The sequence below is a fragment of the Tachypleus tridentatus genome, chromosome 12, assembly GCF_004210375.1.
Source record: "Tachypleus tridentatus isolate NWPU-2018 chromosome 12, ASM421037v1, whole genome shotgun sequence".
Taxonomy (NCBI): domain Eukaryota; kingdom Metazoa; phylum Arthropoda; class Merostomata; order Xiphosura; family Limulidae; genus Tachypleus; species Tachypleus tridentatus.
Genome location: NC_134836.1, coordinates 24289096 through 24308765, shown reverse-complemented (window position 1 = coordinate 24308765; position 19670 = coordinate 24289096). Strand labels below are relative to the sequence as shown.

Sequence of the window (19670 nt, the reverse complement as noted above, 5' to 3'; positions counted from 1 at the left end):
AGAAATTTTTTATGTAGAGGAGCGAACAACGTTTTGACCTTTGGTCATCGTCAAGTTCCCAAAGAAAGAGAGAAAGGTAACTGACCGATAGCTGACCACATACATGTTAGAAGGGGGTTGTGTAACTGAGTGTAGGAATGTAGAGGGCGTGCTTAGATGTTTGATTATATTTATTAACATAGACATAAAATTGTTCCTTTGTATTGGTTTATTTTGGGCTTGAATTGCTGTATAAGTAAGGTTTATTTAATTTTGTGTTTATAATCAAACACCTTAGCACACACTACATTCCTACACTTAGTTACACAACCCCCTTCAAACATGTGGTCAGCTACGGTCAGTTACCTCTCTTTCTTTGTGAACCTGACGATGACTGAAGAAGGTCGAAACATTGTTCGCTCCTCTACATTAAAAAAAAAATATATATATCAACTCAAACCAACCATTTTTACATATATATTTTTCTCTACAAGTGGAGGCCTGGCATGACCAGGTAGGTTAAGGCGCTCGACTCGTAATTTGAGGGTCGCGGGTTCGAATCCCCGTCACACCAAACGCCCTTTCAGCCATGGGAGCGTTATAATGTGACGGTCAATCCCACTATTCGTTGGTAAAAGAGTAGCCCAACAGTGGGTGGTGATGACTAGCTGCCTTCCCTCTATTCTTACACTGCTAAATTAGGAACGGATAGCCCTTGAGTAGCTTTACGTGAAATTCAAAACAAACAAACAAACTCTACAAGTGGGTTATCTCGTCATCACTGAAAATATAACTTATATCAGTGTATCCCAAACTTTCACGACTTAGTGTCTCAGCAATTTTTTCACTGCGCCTCTAAACAAAAAAGAAAACCTAAAAGTTCCGTTCATTAAGTAATTAGGTTCAAACTACTTAATAGATATTTATGTTCTAACATTTTAATAGCCGTTTGAAAGAATAATAATAATACATGTTAAGTAAAAACTATTTTTATTTCATTTTTAAATAACCACAATTACGAATGGGATGTGTACGCCTGTTGGGCTCAAACTACACAGCTCCTGAAACCTTGGAATCAGGTTGGTCACCGCCACCTTCATTTTATGTTCCACGTTAATTTTCGCGCTGTACTTGCTTTTTATCACAGCGACCGCTACAAAGTCAGCTTCGCAAAGATATGACGTCGCAAATGGAATTAGGATTCGCTTAGCTTTAGCACTTAGCGGCGGATATTCATCTTTTACTGATGTACAGAACGCAGTTAGTTCCATGCTGCCCAATGTTGTTTTTACATTTTTGTCACAAGACAGTTCAATAAGATTTTCTTCGTCTGCAGAGGTAAATTCAGATAGGACCTTAATCTTGAATGGGTCTTGGATACATGCAAACTTCTCCATATCTTCTGGAAAGTAATTTTCAAACCAGTCACTGAGCTGTGTTAGGTGCTCCTGAAAAACAGATTATAGTTCTTGGGTTAAATTAACTACGCTGGATGTCGCAAACTACTGCAACAGGGAGAAACATTCTTTGCCACCACCTTCATTTATTTTTTCCTCTCCATAGTAGTAACTTTTTTGAAGGCTGAAACCGTCTCTGCGAGTTTCAGAACGGGTGTGTTGCTTCCCTGCAGAGAGAGATTCAACGCATTCAGTTTTTCGAAGAGATCGCACAGGTGTGCTAATTTTGACAAAAAAAAAAATCAGTATCCAAGAAGGTTTTAGCACATTCATGTTCTTCCTCTTCGAAATAAGAGTATAGTTCCTGTCGGAATTCTAACATATGGGAAAGTACATTCCCATGGGAGAGCCATCGCGAGCTACAGTAGTATAACAAAGATGTGTGCTCAGATCCCATATCATCACATAGTTTTTAAAAACCTCGCCTTCAGTAGCCGAGATTTTATAAAGTTAACCACTTTCAACACACTTTTCAGGACAAGGTTCAGTGGCGGTCTCAGGTGCTTTGACGCGAGGGCTCGCCTGTGAATTATACACTGGGTCCACAGTACATCAAGAGCTTTGCTTTGTGTGAGTGTCTGCAAATCTCCATAACAGCCAGATATAGAACGACCACCATCGGTATAGACGTCAATGCACTTAGTCCAGTCTAAGTTGTTTTCACACACAAAAATGTCAAGAATCTCAAACCAGTCTTGAGCCTTTATACCTGCAGTGATAGTTTTACAAAACAGGTCTTCCACAATTTTGTCACCATCCATGAACCATGGTGTAGCAAAGCAAATGAGAATCCTTGTTACTATTCATCACCCCATCTAGCTGTAACCCGAGTTACTTCCTTTTCATTTTTTCAATTAGCTGATCGTTGATGTCTTTAGCCACGCGTTGAATTCTACGACTGATATTGTTGTTGGATAAAGGCACCTTTGAAAGCACTCTTCCCGCAGATTCACTAATCATAATGTTCACCAATATTTCCGATATTTCCTTTTCTTCACAACTTTGCCAGTGACCTGTGGTTCTCTATCCGTTCCTTCACCCCTACACTACTTATTAATGTTTAAAAAGTTTTCCATTTTTATGTACAAGTACTAAAAATCAACAAAATAATTAATTGAAGTTCGCTAGACCTCGCACACACTTGATCACAACACCCTTCAGTTATTTCTATTACTGACGGACCCGGAGAGTTGACAGGTATTTATATACAAAATCTAAGAAACTAAAAGGTTCAAAAAGTTACTGGCGTAGCCGAAAATACAAGTAAAAGAAAAGCATATATCAAACATTCGAGAACGTCAGCGAAAGGAATGTAGCGCGATCTAATGTTCAAACTGTGAACTACCTCGAGCTAGTAGTTCGCACTGTGATTGATAGATGTCGATATCTCCGTGTTTCTCTCGAAAATTTGAAATATACCGGCGCACAGTTTGGGAACAACTTCAAAACACATTTAAGACACACAGCGACCCAGACATGAACGCATACTTTTATAACAAAGTAAAATTTATAGTGAACTGTTTGAACCACCTTTTCCAGTCAACTTAAATAACCGTCAAATCAACAACACAAACACAATGCTCACAAGCACAATTTCCGTACAAGAACTCATAGAAGCAATAACAAACACTAAAAATAAATCTCCAGGAGAAGACGGTATACAAGCCATTCTTCTTAAAAAATGGACTCTGAAATCATTTGAACATCTCACAGCAATTTTTAATTTATCATTATACTCTGGTTATATCCCGGTTTCTTGGAAGCATGCAAATGTATTAATGGTGAATTACATGGGTAAACCACACAAATAATATTATAACAAAAATTTGGCGAAGAACAAACATTGCTTGTAGTCTAACTGATAAAAATAGTGGAGCAACGGAAAATAACATCATAAAAATATATAAAACATACATTAGACCCGTAACTGACTATGCTAGCAGTGTAAGACTAGAGGGAAGGCAGCTAGTCATTACCACCCACCGCCATCTTTTAGGCTACTGTTTTACCAACGAATAGTGGGATTGACTGTCACACTATAACGCTCCCACGGCTGGAAGGGCGAGAATGTTTGGTGCTATGGGGGTTAAAACCCGTGACCCTCAGATTACGAGTCTAACGCCTTAACCCACCTGGCAAACTTTACTATGCAGGCCCTGCATGGATAAATGTAAGTAAAAAAACTACTACAAGCAAAACTACAAACAATACAAAAATACACTACTTACAACAGCTTATAAAGTACCCAGAGCTACATCACCAGAATTCATGCATAAATACGCACACATAGGAACAATGGCAAATAGACTCCTACATAGTACAATAAATTATTTTGACAGAAATTGAGAGAAAATGAACTAGTAAGCGAACTAGACAGGTACTGCATACATGATGAAGATAGTCCTATACACCTTTCCCCAGTAAATATATATTTTCAAAATAAAAGAAAAAGGCCACCTATAAACTAGACTCCACATTAGTTTAGGGGTTAACTAATAAATTTGAAGGGGATTTATGCGAATGTTTTATAGTTTATACCTGTCTAATGAAAGTGCAATTAATTATAGAACTTTCAAGAGGGATAACGTATTTGCACTAAGTGTATGTGTAGATAGTGCATGGACATTGCCTTGATAGGGGTCTGAGTAAGTGCGGGTTGTTCCGGTCCTCGTGTACAATGTATAAATATATTTTGAAAGATGCTGACACAAATGAAAGGAGGAAGAGGTTAACCAAATGTGATCCTCGTGGTTGCATGAACATAAATACGCAAATAACTACGAGAAAGGGGACAACTGTCTTACATCATTAGTTTAAAGTTAACTACTTAACCAAATGGTCACATACAGAACAATGCCCATAGTGGAGTAAATAATCATGAAAACGAGCTATGAAGTGATATAGATATACCCTGTGTATAGTGAATTGAAGACAACTGTGTGAGCACATAATAAGCAAACCAAGCGTAAATTACTTAGAAATGTACTATTCTTACCCATGCCGTTTATGTTGTGTGTTTTTTACACTTTACACTAAAGTTTAAGATATGAAAATAGAGTTTAACTATGAGAACTTGACACGTAATGCCTTTGCCACCAGAACCTTTTAGGTGCCGTAAAATGCGAATATCGAGACAGATAAAAGATCTCAAACTAAACCGTCAGTTGTGCATAATACGCTTCTGAGCAGTAAGTGATCAATAGCCAACTATTTAAAAATTAGATTAACCTAATGTATGAAACTAGTTACTTATAAGGAGAGTGTGGAATTACCTTAAATATTACAGGTTTACCAATCCATCAACTCTCTCTTTCTCTTTTTTTGCTGTGGTAGTTACTTATTGTTAGACCTTTCGTTTTGAGGATATGGACTCAAATTCAAAATAATATTTTTTGTAAGTTGTAACTATAATATATTATTTTGAAACGTAATTGTTTGCTGTTTGCAGAATTGTATACTGTAGTCTTCACTGACACAAATTATAATACTGCTTCTCTATCTAATTGAATTAATGATCACACGTATCTGTTTTAAATGCAAGTATTGGATTTTATAAGATTTATAAGTATTACAGATCTAAAGATGTTTTAGGTTATTGATTTGAGTTTACAGAATTTATAAAAAATAACTGGAATAGGCACTACTGAAAAAAATAAAAATAAAAATTTCCAGTGGCATTTTATTTTTCCAGAAATTACTTTTTGTTTTAAGTTTTTATGAAATATTTATTGAAAACAAAATATGCAAACGTATCGTGGTAGTCTTCTAGTTCTACTTCAAAAACAGTTGTAATTGTGATATATAATTTTTATGATGCATAAATGTAAGTGTCCTTCGTTTGATACTGTTATTTATAAGATCAGAAATACAAATATTTTAGAAATGCCTTTTTGTTTTGAGACACACTGAAACATAAGCCTTATTTTGTGTTTTTAAACAGATCATGAGTTTACCTCCTTTGGATTATTCCTTTCAATTCCTGAATTCTATTTCAGGTAAGTGGGTTTTTGATGAATTACTTATCTTGAGTATTTTGCCTTTTAAGTAATTTCTGTTTTCAGTTTCTTTGTATCAAGAAAAATTGCTTGAGGTGAATTTATTGTTTTAATTATAACTCGTGTTATAACCAACTAGCAGGTGAATATTCTGTATGCAAAACTGATAAAAAGTACACAGTTGATAATCATGAATAAAAAAAATGCTAAACAAATAAAGAATTATGGTCTCAAATCTCAAAATGTAAATTTTGAAGGACTGAAACTAGTATTACCTAATGTGAATTGGGCTAATGAATTAATTGGAAATACTGTTCAAATGTGGAAAAAAAATATTTTAAATAAATTAAGTATTCAAGGTAGATGTGTTCCTTACAGAAAAAAGAAAGAAAGAAAGTAGCTGGAAATAAAAATATATTAGTTTGGCTTAACAAATAAAGTTAAAGAATTATAAATACAAGAAGTTGAAATTAGTTATGAGATATGGAGTATTATAGAAGATGAAGAGAGTTAGTGGAATGAGTAATTACAATACCAAAATTTGGTTAAAAATGTGGAAATAAACATGAGTTTCTTCAAATAATTAAAGGTAAACAACGTTAAGGTGGGAGGAGGGCCTTTGAGGAATGACACAGGAAGGCTAATAGCTGATGATTATGGGATGGTTGGACAATTACACTTTTTTTTTTTGAGTAATTATGAATAAGGATTTAAACAGTATTCCTCAGATTGAACTTTTGTTGCATGAATTCTGAAATTGTAAAGAAGAAAACCTAAAAAAAGTTTAAATAGCAGTGTAGGCCAGGTAATATTTACACAAGGATTTTAAAGATGAAGGACTGATTATGTGAACCATTTTCAACTTTTTTTTTTCTAAATCTTTAGGTAGTGAGCAGGTGCCAGAAAATGTTAATTTGATTAATTGTACTCCTCATATAAAACTTCACTTCTGATAAAAACTGTCCCATTAATTATTGGTTATTAGTTGTATGTCAGTTGTGGGAAAAGTTTTTGAAAATCTGATAAACAATGCATTGTGAAGTTGTTTAACAAAGTTTAAAATTTTGTTGGATGGTCAATATGGTGTCACTTAGGAAAAATCTTGTTTTAACATTCTTTGTACAAGTTCTACTTGTTTAGATAAGGATACAGATGTGGATTTTAGAAGGAGCCACATAAAAGGTTTGTCATAAAGTTTAATTTTGTAGGTGTGATGGATAGGTTAGCTGGATTGAAGAAAACGGAGAGTTGGTTTACGTGGAGTTTGGTCAAATTGGATTATTGTTATGAGTGGAGTCTCTCAAAGTTCAATGCCAGGACCTTCACTCTTGTTGGTTTACTTCAGTGTTGTAGATGAAGGAGTGATTAATAGATTATTTAAATTTACTGATGATATGAAAGTTCTGAATGTTGCTGGCTGTGAGGATGCTACTGTTTTACAAATGTATTTAGATTATTTAATGAATAAGTGGTAGATGGTTGTAATTATGAAAATACATGTAGGATATGACAATTTGAATAATGAGAATAACCTCAGATGGTGTTTTGATTCATCAGCTTCTTAAGCCATTCAAGCACACCAACTTAGTGGTATGACAAATAGCATTTTGTGTTTTCCTTTGAAATATTGATTATAAGTCTGAAGAAGCTATAATATTTTTGTTTTGTCATTCATTGGTTAGTCCACATTTGGAATAGTATGTTCAGTCTTAGGTTTTTTTCCTTAGAAAGAACATTGAATAACTGGAAAGGGTCCAGAGAAGGGATAATACCTTGGATTAAAGGCTATCATACAGAGGTGATGTTAAGATATCTGAAATTGCTTTCTCTTAAAGAAATAAGAGGGGATTTGACTGAAGTGTTTAAGATTGTTAAGAGCATTAATTTACAGTGTTGATAATTCATCTTTCTTTGTTCTTGATGGTAGGACTAGGGGACACAAATTTTGCAGTGTAGGAGTTACTGTTATTTTTCTAACAGAGTGGTTGGATTGTCTTCAGATGTGGTAAATATAGTTAATTTAAGGTTTAAGGGAAGGCTTGATGAATATTTTTATGAAAAAACTTAGCTTTGAGTATTTTATTTTAATTTTAAAAGTTTAGAATAATGAATATGATAGTCTAGATTGACCAAGAGATCCTTTGTTGTCTTGAAATTATGTGTGCATTGGACTAACACTAAAGGATCTTGTATGTAATTTTTTTAAATTTTAATGTAGTCCTACAGGAACTTTAAAGGTAACAGTAGTGTACAAAATTCTTTAATACTGTAAATTAGGTCTTATGATTTTTGCCTAGATATTAGTAGATCTGATCTTTCTAAAAACAGTGATGTAATAAATTTTTGTTACACAATTATTCAACTCAGTGTAACAAAATGATTTTTGTAGATTTAATCCATGACAGGTCTGTACTTGTTACAAAATCTTATAACTTTTTGTTAGAATAGATTAATTAAGAAAAATACCTAAACAATTATTACATTTTCCATATGAAAATGCTTTGCAACTGAAACTTGGAATTTGTAATAATGAAAACAAAATAACTTACAGAATGCATGAGTATGCTCGCTAATAAGTGACTGATAGTTGAAAATAGGGAGTGTAATACACTCGTATCACATAGTACAAAAGTGTATTAGTGCTAGATATCAAAGCAAATTATCTTTGTTTTGAGTTTTAAAATATTTATTTGTTTGCAAATACCATATAGTAAAATCCAAATATTAAAATTTTCTTAAATGAATTTTTCAGAAGCACATAATGAGGTGCCACGAGGAGGCCTACATAAGCTGAAATATGATAAAGAAACGGGAAGAATTCATACAAAGGCTATACGCTTTAGTAATAATAATATTATTACATCAGGTGGTTTAATAAACTTTGTCAATAGCATGTTATATCTTCCTGAAATGTTATCGTGGCTTGACCTCAGTTTTAATAAATTAAATGCTGTTGAAAAGGTAAGATCGAATAATTATTAATTTCTTTAAATGTCATCATATGTTTATCTCATATGCATTCTGAAGTAAAGTACACTTACAAATTAGGATAAATTTTGTATATGTAGTTGTGAATTGTTTATGAGTGTTATTATCAATAATTTAAGTAACATTAACCTTGCATTACTTGGTACTAGTTTAATTGCATGTTTAATTAGAAAAATTAAAACTACAATTTTGTTCTCTATATGCTTAAATCAAACTTTATATTTGGTTTAGATTTGTTTAAAACTCCAGAGTTGTGTACTTTTCTCAACATAAAATTGTTATTAAACAACATTTAACGTTTCCCAATTTTAACTTTACATAAAAGAAATGGATAAAATCAAAATAGTTTCTAACATAATTTAATAAAATGTAATATATAGTTTCTAAGAAATATGGCCATGTCAAAATAAGAGAATATAGAGTTAGTAATGACATTGTTGTTACCTGCCTATCTTTTAGTCTGTCTCTTCTATGATAGGCTTTGAGTAGATTTGTGTGAAATTTGAAGACCAGAACCTTCCCACTGTAAGATTTTGTTACTTATTGTTTCAGGTTACTTTTATGTCGCTAGTGTTGTGTATTGCAGAGGCTAATGAAAATCGTAGTCTAAAGTGTTTGATAGTATGTCTGCAGTACAGAAAAGATTAATAAAATCTTGTACCGTTGTAATATTGACTATTTATTAATTCTTACAAGAGTTTTATCTTCTGTGTAATAACCATTTTCATTTCAAGAGAAATTGGTGTTAGTCAGAGGTAGCTTTTAAAATGTTTACAGACAAATAAAATGCTTTTATTATGTACTTACAGATTCTCTGCATAGTGGCAGAAATATTTTCTGCCAATTTACATAAAAAAACTGTCCCTTGGATCAAGTTACATCCCTCCAAAGAATTGAATGTAGTTTGTAAAATGTCTTCAGTCAAATGAAATGTCATTTTAAAAGCTACCTCAACACCTCAAGGAGCCAAATTTTACCAAGGGGATAGTTATAAACAAATATTTGTTGAAAATACTTGCACTGCTACATGGATAATCCATACATCAGAATTTACAGAGTCAGAATAGTTCTGTAAATATTTGACAAAAAACACAAAATGTAATGTGAAATGCCATATCTCAAGTATGGGTTTCAGACCACTACCTGTAAATTTGTGATATCTCATTAAGAAGATATTTACTATACCATCAGTATACTTGTAGTATCTTCAGTTTCATGCTTAAGATATATGTGAATACAATTTTATGATAAATCACCTGGACAATAATCATTCTATTTTGTTGAAATAAATGGGGTCATTATGGAAGTTGCTAGTGGTTTAAGCATATGCTATTGTGATAATTTCATGGGTTCTTTTGGATTATTTAGTTGTAAAATAAATACCAAAACTGTATGAAGTAACAATAAGAAAGTAGTTATCACTTTGTAATCTTTCTGCATTTTATGCTAATTTTCACACATGTTGTAGACCTAAGTTGACAAATGACGTTTTGATAAATATTTCTTGCTAGTGGCATTATGCATATTATACAAGTATATTTAACTTTACAGTTCCATGACTAATTGATTAACTGAATACATTTGGTAACTTACCACTAAACTCATCTGAATCAGTCACTCAATACTTCACTAATTTCTCATTAACTCAGTGAGTTAATTCATATATATTCATAAGTATACCCTACTTTGGTATACTACTTTAACCTTTTGATTATTACATCATAATGAACTTTTGTGAAATTGAATCATCATTTGTTGTATATAAATAAAACATTCACTAAGTGCTTTTGATGGGATAGCTTCCTGCTCCTTTTTTGTTAGTACTTACTGTCCTGTTGTTGTAGGAATATTTCCCTAGGTAAGAAGGTGTTCAAGTAAATCCTTGTTCCACAAACAAGTTTTTTTTAATGGAATAATTATGTTGCTAGTTTCTTCACTTACATACTTCTAAAGGTGATTGTGATGGATGTCTTTTGACTTGGACTCTTTTTTTTTTTTCTGGATTCTATGCACCATGCCAATAATTCTTTTGAGGATAATGTATGAACATTCCAAACACCTTCTTCAGAATTTTTTTTTTCTTGCAGTGAAGGTATTTCAGCCATATTATGTTGCCTGTTTTATGAGCATTAACACCTTAGAGACTTTTCTTTTTATCACAAGTTGATTTAAGTATTTCCTGAGTAAAGACGTTTATGATATCCTTATTATTCAGATCCACAAGAGCTCTTCCAACATCAGTTCCTCAGGACATGCCAGTGTTTGGTTTCACTAGATAAAGATTTATTCTTATAAACTCCTGGTATGAGTGTTTCACTTTCTGTTAATGCAACAACAAACCCAACAACTCCTATTGTCACTGGAAAATCTACCTCTTGTACCTAGCCTTAGTTATGAAGTTATTTGAAGCTAGTCTAACTTCACATACATGTCTCCACATGAAGTCAGTTCCCTGTATGTGCTTTTCTTGCATGCCAGTTACCTACAGACAAACTTTCTTCTTAATGGGACTTTATGTACACTTATTTTTCCATCAATTCATCTTCTGTCTTCATTTCTGGAGAAACTTTCACACCTTTTATTACTAAATTGGGTCAAACTATTGTAGCTGTATAACTATGATCAATCAGTATATTGCAAGATTTTTCTTCAAATAAATCTGTGAACTTTACATATAGTTTTCCACAACTTATAAACTTCTTGTCTCATTTGAGGCAGATGAAGTATTTAAAATTGAATATTGACCCATAAATCCACTTAATTCTTGTTTTATTGTCTAGTTAGCTCTCTGTTTTTTCTATGATCTTTAAGATATTTTCTGTATAGTGTAATAACAGCTTCAGATGATTCTCACAATTATAAAAGTTCATTTTTTCTGACATAATTTGGGAGTAGTTTTTATTCTCAGTTTCTTGAAGTATGTTTTTTTAAATTATGCTCAAAACACCTATTGTCTTGTTTCCTTCATTCTTTGTTACAAGTTGTCATTTAGTTCTTCTGTACTGCTATGAGAGGGAATGTATGTTTCACTACTCCTTGTTTTGATGGATATTCTCCATGTCCACATCCTGATACTTTGGCAGTTCTTTGAGTTTTGTACCGATCTCTGTCTGGTCAGACTCTGGATTTTATGTATTCAGCCAATGATCTTGATGTGACTATTCTTGTGGGTCATATTTGCTGAGTTCTGATTCTTGTGGCCAATCTCTTATCAGGTTCTTCATAGAGCTATCTCTTCATCATCACATTTTTCTCTGGGTGTGTTCTCAACAGGGAATATTGCATGTTTGTATGTAGTTCCCATTCACTGATATAACATACTTTCTTCCTGTTAATCTCCAGTTCCTTGCCCTTCTGTCAAGGGCATGTCAATCTGGTGACATGTTGGTGGAAACATCACATCTCAAGACAGTGAATTCCTCTTGCATTCAACAGCAATTGGGGATATACCTATTGAGGTTACACCTCATGCAACTTTGAATTCATCATGAGGAGTTATTGTTGAGAGGGATTTGAAGAACATCCCAGAGTCAGAGATTCTTGCTGGTTTCTCCACCTAAGGAGTTTTTGCAGTGAGGCGTATATCCGCTCGCAAAGATGGGATGATGGTGCTGACCAGTGTCCTCATTCTCACATTTATGTCACCACATCTGCCTGCCACCATCAAGGCAGGCTATCTTAATTGCAGAGTGTGGCTAGATATTCCAAACGCTCTCCAATATTTCCATTGTCAATGGTTCGGTCACTCAAAGATGTCATGTTGTGGCTCCTTGATGTGTGCTCGTTGCAGTAGCAAGGACCATGATGCCCATGAGTGTGAAACGGACCCTCATTGCATCAATTACAATGGCTCTCACCCGTCCTACTCTCGTTCTTGCCCTAAATGGTTGGAAGAAAAAGATGCAGTGTTTGAAAATGATTCATAACATTACCTATCCTGAGGCTCGAAAATTGCTGTCCACCACCTCATCTCGGACATATGCTGCTGCACTTCGTTCCACAACTACAGTAGGAGTGCAGACAGATCTGTCTGTGCCTCCTAAGGAATCGTTCTCCAAACAAATGAAAAATCTTTTGACCTCCATGGTTAAAAAAGTTGATGAATCAACTTCAACACCAATCTCTGTCCCTTATATACATTCCAACAAACCCCTAGATCCACAACCTTTTTCCATTTGAGCTGATTGTCTCTTTGACTATAATCATCCCTTTACACTTGTAAAGTTCTTGGGGCTTATCTTTGACCATAAGCTGACCTTTATACCACACATCAAGTAGCTATGGGTCAAATGTGCAGGAGAACTGAACATCCTCCATGCCCTCTCTTCCACCACTAGAGGAGCGGATCGATATTCTGTGCTAAAGATATATCGTGCTCTTATTTGATCAAAACTCGACTATGGCTTTGCCTTTGACCATTAGCCTTAAAGATGCTAGACCCTATTCATCATCAAGGACTTTGGTTCTGCATTGGGGCTTTCTGCACTTCCTCAGTTTGCAACTGTCTTTACTATATGCTTTGAAACTTCGTTCCTTACCAAAGCATCCCTCATGGGGTTGTGTTTTCTTTCATTGATGGGCCATACTTTTTCAGACCAGAAGGTCTGCCATTGCTCCTTTTGGCCTTCGTATTCAGGCACTGTTGGATGAATTGGGTCTGTCCTTGGGTAACATTGCTGTATCCACTGGTCAGCCCTTCCCACCATGGTTTCTTACAGTCCCCAATTGTGACCTTTCTTTAAGTCATCTGAGAAAAGTAGACACTCCAGATTGGAAATACTGTCTGCTATTTCCTAAACATCTTTTGAACCATCCTTCCATTCCTATTTATACAGATGGTTCAAAATCAGGTGACTGTGTGGGCTCTGCCATGGTTTGTTGTGGTTTGGTTGATGTGTGTAGAATCCCCTCTATAGCTTCTGTGTTCATTGCTGAACTGTACACCATTTCTCTTGCCCTGGATCACATAGAAGCTAAGCAGTACTCAAACTGCACGATTTATACTGACTCGCTTAGTTCTCTACTGGCCCTGGAATCACTTCACGTTGGTTCACACCCTGTTTTCACCCATACTCAAAACTGACTGGCCAATTTCTCTTTACGTCTACTTTTATCCAGTTTTTCTGGATACCAGGCCACGTTGTTATTCACGGGAACGAGCTCATCAACACTGCAGCTAAGTCTATCTGCTCTGGCACTATCACTGCTGTGCCTGCCCCATACATGGACTATGGTCCTGTATTATAGGCTAGGCTCTGTGCCAGCTGGCAGTCGACTTGGATTGAGCTATACAAAAACAAGATTTTCCAAATAAAACCATATATTGGACTTTGGGTGTCTAGCTTCCGTAAGGATCGGAAAGAGGAAGTTGTTCTAACTAGATTACGCATTGGTCACGGTTTTTTAACTGATCATTTTCTTTTATCTGAAACTGATGCATTAGTGTGTAGTTTGTGTAACACTCAGATCACAATAAGTCAAATTTCACTTTCTTGTCATCATTACAACTCTCAACTATAGCACCATTTTAAACATGTTCTGTCTCAAGGTTTGTCCATAAAGTTAGACATTGTTATTGGTGATGGTGACACTGTCTACCTTGGTAATGTTTTTAGTTTGTTAAAGGCCACTAATCATTTTAATGCCATTTAAGTTTTTTAACTTATACATTACACCTTTTTAATGTGGCTCCCTTTTAAAAATCACAGTTCATCTAGTTTGATTTGTAATTAGAAACTGTCTGTTACGTTAAATAACTGGAAACAAGGACTGGAAAGGCCAACTTCAGGTGACTAACACTGCTGTTTTAACTACCTGTTAGTCATCCTGGTGAGTTATTATTATAATTTTACTACACGTCTTTTAAAACTTTGTTATTACTTTTCTTTTTGAAAATGGCTATAATGTCAAATAACTCGGAACCAGAACTGGAAAAGCCAACTTCAGGTGACGGTGGTTTTTGTACTTACCTGTTAGTCTTTCCTGCGAGTTATGATTATTACAGTTATGCTACAGAAAGTCTTTTACAACTTGAATTATTGCAGTTTTACTCTTGACGTTGTAGACTAGATGTAAACATTGGTTTTATGCTATTTATGTTGTGTTTTTTTTAAACTTTGTTTTGTTTTACCTTAATTTTCTTTTATGAATTTTACTAAATTTACTTCAGTTTTTTACCAGATGTTTGGTGCAGATAGCCTAGCTGCTTTGTGCCATAAAACACTAAATCAACCAACCAATTCATCATACAGTTTAAATAACATCTAGAACTTCCTAAGTGAAAATCAAAATTTTCATATTAGTAGAACTTTATACTTTATCATTTGTTTTTTCCACCTAACCCCAACTGTGGCAAAACCATCAATGTATAATGACATGAAAATTTGAAAAATATGAAATAAAACTGTTTGATACCCTTCACTTCTTCTTTGAATGTTTCTTTCTTTCTTCACAGTTTCAACTGTTAACTTTTTCTCATCTTTTTTTTTTCTTTAGTTCCAATGTTTTATTGTTTAATGGTATACCCTCTGATGCATCGGTTTTTCTGTCCAAAGTTATAAATTTCGGCTTAAGTTAATTAGCCATATTTTATAAACACATGATCTCTGTGAAAGTAAACTCTAACTGTGATAAATGTGGGTTTTCTCGCTTCTATAGTTTTTCAAATAAGAATTCACATAACTTTTAAATACATATATTAGAACATAAAAAATGTCCCCCACATAAGAATCAAACCCCAAACTATTATAATTTGATTGCCTTTCTAACTAAGGTTAAAAATATTTAATTATCTCCTTGAAATTCAAGAACAACCATCACACATATTCTGCAGAACATGTTTACATCTGGTAACTAAAAAGAAATAATTATAATAAGACTTTTGTAAAGTGGTAAACATATGTATCAAATAAAGACACATGGTTTTGACATATACTCTCATAAGTAAGATAGATATAAGAAACTTCACTTGTGAGTTGAAAAAATTATTTATTTATAAGCAGGTGAAAAACGCTGACGTCTAAACATCTAACTTAACGTTTTATATAATTCTTGTTTTTAGTAGATTGACTGCTGAAACCTATATTTGAGAAGAGAGAATATACAAATGAGAATACAAAAGTAAGATGCACCATGTGATGTAGAGAGGTGAAGATAGAGAATTTATTTACAAAATTTTTTTCAAAATAAAAACTTAGATAATATAAAACTGTAAAATACCAACTACATTTTAATGTCAAGTGTATTAGTGTACATTGATAATAAAGTTTTAAAATTTGAATGTTACTCTAAAATGTTATGACATGCATACTTTGACTAGAGCTGAACATGTGCAACAAAGCAAATAGCTTGGTGTTTGCATTACACCCATTTACTCTGAAAATTATTTGAAGAAGAGCCTGATATGCTTCCTCTAGTACCTTTCTTTCACAGGTCATTGGTTTCTCAGTTGTTTTTAAAATGACCAGCTGAATTCTGCAACTTGTGAAGGTCTTGAAGTCACATATGGCACACCAGTACAGATAATAGTTGTCAGTGATGACGAGAAACCCACTTGTTGAGAAATTTATATGCAAAAACGGCTCGTTTGGGCTGAGAAAACACTTTACATAGAAGAGCAAACAACGTTTCGACCTTCTTCGGTCATCGTCAGGTTCACAAAGAAAGAGGTAACTGACGGAAGCTGACCACATGTTTGAAAGGGGTTGTGTAACTGTGTGTCGAAATGTAGAGGCGGTATTAGATGTTTGAATATATAATTTTATTTATTATATTAATATAGGTATAAAGCGTTCCTTTATATTGGTTTATTTTGGGTTTAAGTTGTTGTATAAGTAAGGCTTCTTTAATTTTACGTTTGTTTATGTTTGTTTCTTTATTTAGTATTTGAGTGTTTTCTATGGTTATGTTGTGTTTATTTGACTTGCAGTGTTGAAAACGTGTGAAGGTGACTTTTATGTTCTTTGAATCTGGTTTCCATTTTTCTACTTGTTTCTCAATATAGAAGTCGTGGCAGTTATCACATTGTATTTTATAAATAATGTTGGTGTGGTGTTTGTCAGTGTAGTTTTACATAGTATAGACCTCAGTTTTGTGCGGGTTTTGAATAAATTTGGTATTAATTGAATGTCATATTTTGTTACTAATTTTGCCAAATGTTGGTTATTTGTTTGCTGATGTCGGAATATATGGTATACAGCATACACAGAAAGCAAAATCAACCAACTAAAGTAAATACAGCTCACGAATCAAAAAACCACGAAACCATATACTGCTGTATACCATATATTCCGACATCAGCAAACAAATAACCAACATTTGGCAAAATTAGTAACAAAATATGACATTCAATTAATACCAAATTTATTCAAAACCCAGCACAAAACTGAGGTCTATACTATGTAAAAACTACACTGACAAACACCACACCAACATTATTTATAAAATACAATGTGATAACTGCCATGACTTCTATATTGAGAAACAAGTAGAAAATGGAAACCAGATTCAAAGAACATAAAAGTCACCTTCACACGTTTTCGAACACTGCAAGTCAAATAAACACAACATAACCATAGAAAACACTCAAATACTAAATAAAGAAACAAACATAAACAAACGTAAAATTAAAGAAGCCTTACTTATACAACAACTTAAACCCAAAATAAACCAATATAAAGGAACGCCTTTATACCTATATTAATATAATAAATAAAATTATATATTCAAACATCTAATACCGCCCTCTACATTTCGACACACAGTTACACAACCCCCTTTCAAACATGTGGTCAGCTTCCGGTCAGTTACCTCTTTCTTTGTGAACCTGACGATGACCGAAGAAGGTCGAAACGTTGTTCGCTCTTCTATGTAAAGTGTTTTCTCAGCCCAAACGAGCCGTTTTTGCATATAAAGATAATAGTTGTAGTTCTTCTATTCCATATTTAATTGTAAAGGGTGTTTTAGGTTAGGAATCTTTGACAGATACTGAAAGAGATGTCGCTGACTTGATCTTTTTGTCTGTTATAGATGGCTTTTTTTTACATAATTGGTATTTTGTTACAGTTAAAATGTTATAATCCCTCTGAACTTCCCCAATATTTTTGTGGATCTTGTCATCAAATTGATTTCTTTGTGTTCTTATTTCTTTTTTAACTATTATGTCCTTTTTTCAATCATGTAAACTTATGAATCTTCAACTTTTATTAATTTTTTTCATTGTTTTTGTTATTTCAATTTTCCATCTCTTTCTTCTTGGTCATTTTCCACAATTTCTTTATTTCTAACCAGTTTTCAATCATACTTTTTACTTAGGTTGTCATCTTTATGTATGAAGTGTGTTTTGTCATCAAAATAATACTTCTGTGATCCCAGTGCTGTAATATGTCAGTTTTATTTTAGTCCATACAACAATAATGAATTAGTTACTTTTATAACATTTATACAGGTTGTGTTTACTTTTTTACCCAGACCTCAGTTCACAAATAATGTTTCAACAGAAATATATCAATAATGGTATAATTTCTAACTAGTGATTTGGCCTTGGTGGAACATGTGACAAACTCTTCACATACGTTGAATGGGATAAAGTTCAAATACATAAAGAAGTTAAAAAATGAATTAAATATAAGGAAATATTTTGAAGTTACTCAAAGTAAAATGATTTGTAATAGAAATTTAGATCCTGGTGTCACAGAAGTGAATATTTGGAAATTATTCTACAGAATGCAAATTATATACATTCACTTGTATAAACATGAAATTTTTGTGTTTCTTCTGATTTCATGAATATTAATTTTGCACTTTGTTTTGAATTTTATGTGATAAATTATTGTGCATTTTTTAAATATTGAATTTATTTTACATTAGGGGTGTGCTTTCACCTATTCTCCATGAATTACTTGAAAAAGTAACAATCTTTATGCAGTAGCAATTAAAGTTTAAAAGATAAACTTGTGTTGTTATTGAACAAAAAATATAGATTACTTACATACTAATTAAAGAATGTATCTGAAGGATTGAGTTGTGGGAAGACATCAGTATATTAGTAGTACAGTATTATATTCTTATACCATAACCACAAAGGAGAATTTTTCTAAAGTATTTTACTCAATACAGGATACAGGCAGACTTTCACTTATTTTTTTATTTTTTTTAGGATATAACTCATTTCAAGAATCTAATAATCCTTTATCTGCATGGGAACGATATAAAATCTTTTTCAGAAGTTGGAAAATTGTCTGTTCTACTTAACTTATCTTCTATCACTCTTCATGGAAATCCATTAGAATTAGAAAATGGTTACAGGCACAGAGTTTTGGGACTTCTTCCACAGCTTCATAAATTAGATTTCAGTTGTGTTACTAAACTCGATAAAGAAATTGTAAAACAATGGAAGACAAAAAGTAGTAAAATCTAACCCTAAAATATATAAAGGAAGTTTTCGTTACATGTGAAATAAATAAATAAATAAAAGTGCTGATATTATAAATATAGAACAAAAAATTTCTGTGTAAAATGAAGTTAAAAGCCACTTTTTTGGAGTATAATTTTGACACTTCTGCATTCGGTGTGTACTGCTAAAAGAATTTCTCACAAAACTTATTTTATAGCTAAAAGTCAAAGTTGTTCCAGGGTAAAAGATATTAGAACAAGTCTGCATCTCAAAGTAAAGAGGAGAGTATCTGTATAGTACCATGCCAATCTTGTGAAAATTTTCTGTTAGCAAAATTGGAAAAAAATTTATACACATAAATTGCATAACATAAAAAAAATGTTAAAATTATCAGATAATTAGGGGTGTTTTTCTATAAACGTTAAAATTTCCACTATAAAATAAGCTCTATATATGTAATTCTTTCACAAGAAAATGTTAGACTGAAGAAGGTTGAGAAAGTTTCAAAACTTGTGTTCTGTAATAGTAAATTTTATATTATTTTAGATTATGTGGTGTAATGTGCTTACTTACTGTTACAGTTTAAAGTCTACTTTCTACATATTTCTCTTTAAATGTATTCATTTTCTCATTGAAGAATGGTTCCTGTAAAATCAAGTAGTATATATATATATATAAAATATTTTTGGATTTATTTGAATAATGTGTTAATTCTAAAGAAAATTCTCAGATTTGATCACATGATAAGCATTCTTCCTTAATGTTAAATGTAGAAATATTTCTATTTTTCATGACGTTTAATGGCTAATAAAATTGCTTTTGTAATCACATTTGAAATAAAAGTATTGGAATTGTTTC

The 19670-nt window shown here is 33.0% G+C and overlaps 2 protein-coding genes across 5 annotated transcripts; one reads left to right on the top strand and one right to left on the bottom strand.

The window, feature by feature from the left end:
* Positions 1-980: 980 nt before the first annotated feature.
* Positions 981-2197, bottom strand: LOC143235595 (uncharacterized). The gene is made up of 2 exons (XM_076473833.1): positions 1906-2197; positions 981-1381 (listed from the first exon to the last, which is right to left on the bottom strand). The coding sequence occupies exons 1-2, from the start codon at positions 2195-2197 to the stop codon at positions 981-983; spliced, it is 693 nt and encodes a 230-aa protein (XP_076329948.1).
* A 1752-nt stretch (positions 2198-3949) lies between these two features.
* Positions 3950-19670, top strand: LOC143235228 (leucine-rich repeat-containing protein 51-like). Of its 4 annotated transcripts, none has more exons than XM_076473179.1 (4): positions 3950-4624; positions 5377-5431; positions 8184-8392; positions 18576-19670. In XM_076473179.1, exons 2-4 carry the CDS (start codon positions 5380-5382, stop codon positions 18834-18836), a joined length of 522 nt encoding a protein of 173 aa, XP_076329294.1. In that variant the 5' UTR covers positions 3950-4624; positions 5377-5379; the 3' UTR covers positions 18837-19670. The 4 variants fall into 4 exon arrangements, with proteins under 4 accessions (XP_076329294.1, XP_076329293.1, XP_076329295.1 ...); XM_076473178.1 differs by lacking the exon at positions 3950-4624 and adding an exon at positions 4631-4830; XM_076473180.1 differs by lacking the exon at positions 3950-4624 and adding an exon at positions 5136-5259.

What these genes read in the sequence shown, in the direction of transcription:
- LOC143235228 (XM_076473179.1), top strand. Translation starts at nt 5,380, where the DNA reads ATGAGTTTACCTCCTTTGGATTATTCCTTTCAATTCCTGAATTCTATT. An exon ending in ATTCCTGAATTCTATTTCAG is followed by an intron (nt 5,432 to 8,183) that starts GTAAGTGGGTTT and finishes TGAATTTTTCAG; the next exon opens with AAGCACATAATGAGGTGCCA. An exon ending in AATTAAATGCTGTTGAAAAG is followed by an intron (nt 8,393 to 18,575) that starts GTAAGATCGAAT and finishes TATTTTTTTTAG; the next exon opens with GATATAACTCATTTCAAGAA.
- LOC143235595 (XM_076473833.1), bottom strand. Translation starts at nt 2,197, where the DNA reads ATGGATGGTGACAAAATTGTGGAAGACCTGTTTTGTAAAACTATCACT. An exon ending in ACTGAACCTTGTCCTGAAAA is followed by an intron (nt 1,382 to 1,905) that starts GTGTGTTGAAAG and finishes ATTACTTTCCAG; the next exon opens with AAGATATGGAGAAGTTTGCA.